General features: G+C 33.5%; 1 protein-coding gene across 1 annotated transcript; it reads left to right on the top strand.

Annotated features, from left to right (window-relative positions):
* The first annotated feature begins 3,442 nt into the window (after positions 1–3,442).
* LOC128180194 (programmed cell death protein 4-like) lies at positions 3,443–9,467 on the top strand. Its single transcript, XM_052848107.1, has 9 exons — positions 3,443–3,919; positions 5,003–5,106; positions 5,231–5,344; positions 5,441–5,662; positions 5,821–6,033; positions 6,214–6,321; positions 7,018–7,128; positions 7,418–7,557; positions 7,830–9,467. The coding sequence occupies exons 1-9, from the start codon at positions 3,646–3,648 to the stop codon at positions 7,885–7,887; spliced, it is 1,344 nt and encodes a 447-aa protein (XP_052704067.1). The 5' UTR covers positions 3,443–3,645; the 3' UTR covers positions 7,888–9,467.
* Positions 9,468–10,055: the final 588 nt, after the last annotated feature.

Raw genomic sequence — 10,055 nt, 5'->3', positions numbered from 1 at the left:
ACTTTTTTTTTAATCGGAGGAGATAAGTGACAATCCCAACTACATCTATAAAGGGTGTGATAAAAGGTGAAATAAAGGGTGATGATACGGGGGTGTGATAAAGGCGCGTGTCACCGTCATATCACAGTATCAGGGGTGCAAAACCCTGTTTTTTATACCAAGTATATAAGGCCTAAAAAAAAAGTTGTGTGTTTAGGGTAACCCGACCTAACCTACAAAAATGCCCCGATCCTGCCATTTTTAGATGTCTGTTTTTATCTGATTGTGAATTTTATATTATTTCTATTAAAAAAATCCGTTTTTAAATATGACACAAACAAACATTCTTAGGATTCATGCAGAAAAAAATATGATAAAATAAGAAAAATCCCTACCTACTTTACCTAATTTTTTCATCAGTGTTACCCTAAACACACAAAAAAATTTTTATAGGCCTAATAAAGACACTTAATTCTTTAATACAAAATGTCTGACATGGGTTCTGTCACGAAGCTGCACTGACTGATTCTACTGTTAACGTTCTATTGGCACATGTAAATTCCACGCGCGTCGCGTAATTCTGATTTATCTTGGGCGTAATGTTGATTTGATAGGAAATATTTTAATAAAAAAGTAGATTTGGGCATAGTAAGGGGAAACTTACATGTAAATGCAAGTAAACCATGAATAGTCTAGAGGAATTTAAGGGATTCATAGACACTAAACGTACTAAATAAAAGGACCACGGATCCACTTATAGAGACTTTTAGCTGAAAGGATTATACTATACATGTATATATTTACATTTTCCAGTATCTTTGCCTGTGATAACACTATACGTACGTTACGATTTTGTACAATATAACCCATAACTACAAATGACGCCAAATTGAGGCGCCAGCGGGGTTTGCTTATTTATATTTAAATATTTAATCGTACGATGGCTTAAAATTATATAAATATAAGTAGTAATGAATCATTTTTTTAATGTTATGAGGTGATAATTTCGGTCGGGGCGTGATCAAATCTATCAAAAAGCCCTTCGGGCTTTATTGGATTTGATCACGCCCCGACCGAAATTATCACCTCATGATACTCAAAGAATCATTTCTTATTCCTTAACTAATATCATTGGTATATATGCCTAATATTGCTCCTAATGTGGACGTGATCAATTTTCTGTAAATCTTTGCTTCCTTTAAACGGACATTGAAACTTGTGAAGTTTTTCATTTTGATCAATTACTAGTAAGTGCCCACAATTTTAAAATATGACACCAATAACGAATATACACCAAAGACTGAACCTTTCCCCGTCCATTTCGCATCATTAACATAAAACTGCTTGTTTTCATGATTTTTCCCAAGAAAACATTGAGCGATTGCTTGAAGATACTGTACAAAACATTTTCACCAAAGACTAATCAAGACTTAGAACCATTTTAACAAGAGCTTGGACTTTGGCAATCGGCGATATGACGTAGACCTGTCTATTTCATTGCTGGCCACTTAATCATGGCTCAGTCTTTGAATTCAACAAGATTTGTCTGGCTTTTGAGCGAAGACTACGTAATTGGAGTATATTTCGCTTGAAACCAGCGTCATTTTAAGTTGTTTTGACGCAAAAATAGATAGTTATATCCAACTGAAAGTCCAAGGCCTTGTTAAAATGGTTCTATAAGCGATAAAAAAGTTATTCTTTGTTTAGAGCGTCGCCATATAATTCCCATTCAAATCAAAGTACTGAAGGACTGATGAGAGTTGATTTTGTCGATGTTTATTTATTTTAAAATCAATAATATGTTATTTTGCATGACAAGTACATGTAGTTACTAATTTGTATTACGCACATTTTTATAATATGAATTTTTGGACTTTTTCGACAAGAATGTCTAGAAACCCCCATGCATATGAATCATGTTATATAATATTTAAAGATAAAATTAATTCAATCAAACTATATATCAGTAATAGAAATATTTCTTGAAAATTGTATGGATCCAAGCAATATTGAACTCTAGTCTCGTTCAACCAAACGCTCGGCTGACACCGTAAATCTCCGACAAGGAGACAGCCGAGCGTCGAGTTGAACGAGACTATATTGTACTCTGGCGTAGGAATACATACGACTACAAAAAATATTTAAATTGTTCAATTGTTCGTACCATTTAAAATCTGAATATTTTCAATGTATTTATAAATAAGTTTCCTTGAAAAACAATGCTTTAGCATACATTACGTCGAATTTATCGATTATTTTCAAGAACTAAGTCTTGTCAGCAGCAATGATTTGTGCTGAGGTCCAAACACTGTTTCACTTTCGGTTTGTCTGAGTAACTGCATAGGAGAGTTGATTAAAATCAACTCCCAAAAACGATATGAAAAATGTTAATTTAATCAAAAACGATATGAAAAATGTTGATTTAATTATGACTGATTTTAATTGAATTACAAAAATATAGCTTCACTTCTGACGTCATGTACTGATAGTGAGAGCAAATAAATCGATTAATTAGATGTAAACATATACTATATATCATCTATTCATAAGAATAACATAGCAATTCAATTTTTATACATGAGACTCTTTTAAAAAATCGAATTATGGGGGCCATATTTGTCTCATATGTCATGCATATTTATGATCGTATATATGCATGTAATTAAAAACTTCAGGGTAAAATAGACTAAACAATAGGAAATTAATTTTGCTTAACTATTATTATTGCTCAGCATTGACTTCGATAAATTCAATTTAATATTTCGCCGGACCCAGAACCATAAAATGGTTCATATGAAGTCATACAGAATAAAATCAACACGGGCGAGATGATTATAGATTTTATATATCCAAATAAAATAATCAGTCGACCCAAGTGTCCGGCAATAAATATTATATAATATGCAATTTCAAGAACAATCTTGCTGCGAGAAAACTGGAGGGGGCAGTCTCTAACCCCCCCCCCCCCCCCCCCCCGATGCTACGTGCCCGTTCTGGTCATTGTTTTTTTTCTCTCTCGTAATTTTTCTGTGTGGGTTTACCATTTCTTTTGGTTAATTGTAAGAGTAAAACCAAGTTATAAATTAATTTTTAACGGTCTTAAGGTTAAAACTAAGTATAATATATATAGCACGGGTCAAACCACCCGAGGCATTCTGTCTGGTCAGCTCTGGATAAAATGAAGTATACACTTTCTGCCGTGAGAATAAACATATTTGAATTTCGAACCAATAAAACTTGATAAAAAATGACCAAAAACAAAATAAATATTTTTATATTGTCACTGTTGATTTATTGATTACAATCTGAATTGAGAGTGGAAAAGGGATTATAAAGTTAAATTTACTTATTGAGCCAGCTCAGAGTAACACGCAGTACTAAGCTAGGTCAGCTGATTTTGTAAACACATTTCGCATTGGGTCATGTGGTCTAAATCGACCAATTCAAGATGAGATTGATATCACGTGATCTGCCATAACAAATTTCAGGAAAACAATCGACGTTCGCGGGAGCATAAACTGTGGTGATTTGTTAGGTGTTACTTTCAGTAGTTAATTGTTGTCTGCAACTTTGCTTTGTTGCATTTTCAAAGCAGGCTTCTTGCAAACCTCCTTAGAGTTATATTCGCCACCGTTAGTGCTGTCACACGAAGAATTTGAAGTGAAAATGGCTGTGCAAGCACAATTCCAAAATGGCGAAGTGGAGGCCATGCAGATGAACGGGGTAATTGAAGAAGATATTGAGCTGGATGAAGAAGTTGACAGCTCCCAACAAGTTGTTGCAACTGCTAGGAAAGTTAAACGCATTCATCGCTCTAGTTCTGGATCGGAGTCATCGAACTCTAACCACGCAGTAGAAAAAAATCTGTCGGGTCCTTTGCAAGTTAGAAAAAATAGCAGAAAGTCCCGAGACGGGAAAGGACGAGGCTTGCCTAAAAAAGGTGGGCCATTTTATTTTGTTAGCAGTACAATTGTTAAATATAAGCAAATTATTTCTTTTCAAGCCTCTGTTCTTTATAGCATGATAAAACATTTCGAATTATTTTGGCTTTGTACCACGTGGTAAGGGTCGGCTGTTTACAAACATACGCAAAAAATACGCACCTGGCCATACACCATATTATGCCATTGCATTGACGTTGTGTTTGAGGTTATTTGAAATAAAATCTAACCTTTAATTGCATGTTTATGTCAGCAATTTTGTTTTGAATCTATATATGAGGTAAGTATAATCCTTTGTGACAAAATGGGCTAAGCCCCATCTGCAAAGGTCAAGGTCAACCTGTTTAAGCAATAATATTGTTTACATTCAGCCCAAGAGGTCAATCTTGTTTTTATATTGGTCAGTTAGAAGTTGTGGCCACTCTCCAAAAAGTAGCGTTATATGAACATATTTCATATCATGAATCTCGTCTAAAAACAAATTAAATGAAACTTTTATAGCATTATTCAATTACAAATGGAACTTTCAGTGTTCCAAATCTTAGTATAAATAAGAGTTTATAACAAACCAATAGGAATGACAACTAGTTCACTATACAGTCTGCTATATGTTTACTCCCTAAAATAAAACATAAATATACAATTATATGCAAATTCTATGTATTCTAAGTAAAGTATGTTGTTTTTGACAAGTCTATATCGCTCCCATATATAAATTAGTTTAATTAAATAATAAAAAAATTAAAATGAATATTGTAAAATTATTTAGATATGGAGCATATGGCTCAGTGGTATAATGTCATTATGTTGGGGCAAGTAACCAAGAGGTAGCTGGTCAGAGCCCTGCAGTGGTCTTTTTGTGTTAATTATATTAAATGAAAATTCAAACAAGACATTAGTATTAATTGAGTTTACAATATTAAACTATAGTATGAACCATTTTCAATAAATTCCATGTTGCGAAATTGTTTACCATGTCTAAACCTGTCTGTTCACTTCAATGAAGCATATTCAAAGTATATAATGTTATGTTAAGTATAGACTGAAAATGAATCACATTCTTTTTCTTCTCTTTAATGAAGGAGGTGCAGGGGGCAAAGGCACTTGGGGTGCCCCAGGGGATGAGTTGTTTGAGGATGGTCATTGCAGAGATGTCAAGGACCCTAACTATGACTCAGAAAGTGAAGTAAGTTTTCTACTTTCACATTTTTTTATTGAAGCTTCAAGTCTCTTTTGTCTGTTTAATAATCTTTAAAATGATCAGATATGTTTAGATTTTGTTTCAATAATGGATATATTTTTTTCTTTAGGATGAATATGTTGTGGATGTGATAAAGCCCAAAATTGGATTAGAAGAATTTACCCAAATTTTAGAACCTGTTTTGTTGGAATACTATGATACTGGTAATACGGAAGAAGTTGTTGTAAGTAGCTATAGAAAATTAAAAATCCTCCAGCTTGTCTTTAATTTCAGATGCAAAGAGAGGGGTGAACAATTTTTTAAAATTTAATTTTTGCAGAGGACAATCAACGAATTGGACGTCAATGCGAAAGTGTCTCAGATTTTGGAAATAGCCATCAGTAAAGCTCTGGATCACAAAGCAGCTCATCGAGAAATGACCTCCGTCCTGATCTCAGATTTATACGGCAAAATCCTGTCTTCCCAGGACGTAATGAGTGGATTTGATGCAATTCTGGATAACTTGGCAGAATTGACTATCGATACTCCTGAAGCACCATCAGTACGTTCTTCATAGGGCTTTCCATTTATCCAATATTCTTAGTCTTTAGTTCTTTTGCCCAAGGACTTATTGTTTTATGAACAGTTTCTGTATACACATCTCTTCCTAACTTCCAACAAAGGTGTGTTATAAGTTATTATTTTTATTGATATTTTAAGGTGATTGGGCAGTTTATTGCCAGAGCAATAGCTGATGACTGCATTGCACCCAAGTATGTGATGAAATTCAAAGGCACAGTTGATGATGAGCATAAACAGGCAGCATTAGACAAAGCTGAGCTCCTCCTCAGCAGAAAGCACGGAATTGTTCGATTGGACAACATTTGGGGCACCGGTGGGGGAATTAGACCAGTTAAATACCTTGTAAAACAGGTTTGTTTTTAAATTTAAAAAGTTGAAGAAAAAAAATACATCTTTTAAAAATCAGGAAATTGTTTATACGACATTTTTAACTCGAGGAATGGAGTAAATTGTTTGCAATATGGCAGATATATGTTGTTGGGCAGCCTTGTTCAACTTTTGAACTCTCTCTTTCTCTCCCTCCTCCTCCAGATGGTATTGCTGTTGAAGGAGTTCCTATCCTCAGGTGACGTTGCGGAGGCGACCAGGTGTTTACAGGAGCTAGAAGTCCCACACTTTCATCATGAACTGGTTTATGAGGTCAGCGTTTATTAATATGCATTGCATGACATCAGCTGTCAATATTTCCCACCTATTTGTTGTATGGGTGACATGGGAGCTATAAATAAATTAACAGGTTATCAATTGGTGTTCCTTTTAGATAAAATTGCATAATGAAAGAGGAAGCTTTATAAGTGATTTAAAAAAAATTGTGATGATTTATTTATAAACTAGATCTGGAATGTGGTTTATGTGTTCAAGTTTAAGTAGGAGCTTTAAACAGGAAATGTCCCTTTAGCAGGTCTATAAATTGCATAATAAAGTGTCACATACCTCAGACATGCTAACATTTGACAATGATGTATTTGTTTTCAACTTGAAGGAAATTGTTGCCTACTAAAGCAAAATATTTCATTCTTTCACAAAATAAATGAAATTGTTTTTATTTATTTTTTGTACTATTTTTCATCTGTTGCATTAAAAACTTTAGTTTGGTAGGTGGGGAAATTTATTTTTTGGTCAAAGTTGCCCGGTAGTTTTATTTTAAATGCATGTTGATGAAGAAGAAAATGCATATATATATATATATATATATATATATATATATATATACACAACTTCAATTTTTAACAAAATACAATGCAGTACCATAACAAATAGCATTACCACAAGTGTTGTATTCCGTCATATCTTGAATTAATAGGTAAGTAGTAGACATCTATAATTTAATTATAGGCAACAGTGATGGTACTGGAAGACTCTTCTGAACGGGCAGCTCACAGAATGTGTGATTTACTGAAATCTCTCAGCGATGCAGTGATTATCACACCAGAACAAATGTCTCAGGTAAAGGCCCAACCCTGTTAAAAAAATGATAGCTGGTGCCTGTTTATTATCTGCTGAAAATTCAGTTGTATATCATATGAAGCCACAAGTTAGAGAAACAACTTTGTCATTTTTTCTCAAATATTGTGTATAGCAAGTGACTCGATGGTAAAGTGTAGCAAATTTTGTCAGGCAGTCAAAAAAGTTGTTTTCATTCTCCATTGTGGATATTTGATGTCCTCTGTTCTCCATTGTTGTTAGTCTACACAGCTGAATAAAGACATTTATACACGACTTTCTTTTTCTCCAGGGATTTAGACGAGTGTATGATGCCTTACCAGACATAAGTCTAGACGTTCCATCTGCTTACACTCTGATGGAGCGGTTTGCGCAAATGTGTCACAGAGATGGTGTTATTTCCACAGCCCTGTTCAGAGAAATGCCTCAAAGGTCAGCCCAAATACCATAAATGCTTCCTTTAGATGAATGTTTGATATTCTACTTTCATTGAATTATGCTACAGAGTTTTGCATATTTTTAGTTAAATGTCTATTTTAAGGGGATATAAATTTTGATACAGACGTTTTGTGTGCACTCTTTTTTTTAAAAAGTCAGTTCAGCATTTAGAAACTGGTTTACTTGTGCAGTTAATGCTATGTATTCTTAAAATGTTTTCAAAGTGGTATTTATTTGGCATGTCATGATTATGATGTTTGTTTCAGAGGAAGGAAGAGATTTGTGTCTGAGGGCGATGGTGGAAAAATCAAGGAAGCTGTGTAACTGCTCACTCCTCATTGCTGGGATCCATGACCTTGTATCTCCATTAGCAAATGCCAAGGGACACAACCAATTCATACCAGATGTAGACTTGTGTGTTATGTATAAGTAACTAACTTCATGAAACTCTCTCAGTGATTCTGTGCTAGCGCAGCCATCATTATTTTCTCGGAACTGCGCAATAAATAAACCAGGTGATGGATTTCTTGACAATAAGAGGATAAAAAGTAATAATCAAAGTGCTAAGGTATTACTACATGCTAGAAAAATAAGTCCCAGACTAACTGAATGTTGATGGTGAATGTTAGACTTTGGATTATTTTTTTTATATTTTGTCGGTACATTGTAGCTTATTAAAGAGTTTGATCCATAAAGTGAAGCTTGACCCATTTTTTTTAATGCTGATTTATGGATCAAGATCTTTACACAAGTTACATGTATCTTTATTCCTTTATAGGTTTAAATCAATTACCATGCATTTCAGCGCTTTCATATCAAATTCTTGTGAGTGGTTCATTTTAATGTTCATTTTGTATATACTTGTTTTTTTCACAACATTTTATAGTGCTGGGTTTTGATGTGATTTAATTGTAAGGATGAATTCAGAAGGGCATTTACTGTTTGATTTGTCAGATTAGAAGTCTAGTTGCATCAATCTGAGTAAATAACCATGTAGCACCTGTTAATTATTTAGGTCGGTAAATCTTGAAAATGTGTATAAAAATCAATCATATAATGATAATTGCACGAATTGATATTTATGTGAATTTTAAAGGCATTTGCTTGAACTGATTTGATTTAAAGCTGCATCAACTGAATTTTCCCATTCAGACTGACTAAATGTCCTATATTACATGATCCTCTCTCTCTGATTTACAAAGTTTCTGTGTTCATTTGACTCCCTCACATCTTAATTTCTAGTCTTATTCATTTTCTGCCATTTTTAATTTTCTCATCCTTTTAACTGGACCAGTAGGGTTGAAAGAAGGTTAGTGGAAAATGATTTTCTATTAATTTTGATCATTTTGTAAGGGGGTTTCTATATTCTCTCCTCACCCCCCCCTTTCTTCAACATGGATGTCCAATTACCTCAAATGTTTTATGCATTTCAAATTAACAGCAACATGTATGTAAAATTTATCTCATTAGATTGTGTTGTGTTGGGGGATTAAATACATGACAAGATTTTCCTGTAATATTTCAGTGCAGAATCAACTTGATGCCCTATCATAATTTAATTCCAAATATTTATTTGTAATATATGACGCATCATATTTGTGCAATCTTGGCATATCACATATCAATATAAGTTTTGCTTTAAGGCTACTTTCCCTTTAAAAAAACCCCCAAATTTCCAAAGTGTAATATTGACTGTAAATGACAACATCTTTACATATAATGGGTTTGTGAATACTCTGTATGTACTTAATATATTATATTGTACAAGTTTAACTTTCTTTTCAAGAATCCTTTTTCCATGATCATTTGTAGTGGTATTTTAACAAGTTTGGTGCAACTATTCATTTGTTACACTGTTTAAACATCTGCACTAAGTGTCAGACAAATAAAAAATGTAAAAAATATTCAACTTTAGTCTTATTTTGTACACTTGTCATGGAGCAGAGTATGGATTTTTGTCAAGGGAATAAAGGTATAATTATTAGTTTCAGATCCAGCCCATTTTGTAATGAGAAATTTCAAATTAAGGTTTACACAGGTCTGAATGGTAATGGCAATTTTACAGTCTCTCTTGAAAATGATTGTTTTACACATGCTGATCGGTAGACTATATTGTGTTGTCCAATCAGTATTTTGAGAAATTGCTTCGGACAACTTAGTAAACAGTTACCTCATAAAAAGTAGGTGACCTTTGTTTATTTTGACGTTGAGAACTCTGCTTGATAGACATGGAATCTCAAAACTCTTGCTCCTTAAAAGAAGATGACCCCCTTTGAGGTCACAAGGTCAAAGTTCTCTAGACTAAAACATGGAAAGATATTGTCTTGACATACTGTATATGTCTGGAGAACCCACTGATGTTCATGTTATATAAAAGTTTTACCCTTGCAGTATTGTAAAATGGAGGACATATATGTTTCTAAAACATTTCTTGTTAAATAGTTCCTTATTTATGAAGTTTTCATGTCCAGTAATTTTTCGTACAGTAGAAT

Source organism: Crassostrea angulata, chromosome 4 (genome assembly GCF_025612915.1).
Source record: "Crassostrea angulata isolate pt1a10 chromosome 4, ASM2561291v2, whole genome shotgun sequence".
NCBI classification, from domain to species: Eukaryota; Metazoa; Mollusca; class Bivalvia; order Ostreida; family Ostreidae; genus Magallana; species Magallana angulata.
This window is presented reverse-complemented; position numbering and strand designations above follow the sequence as displayed.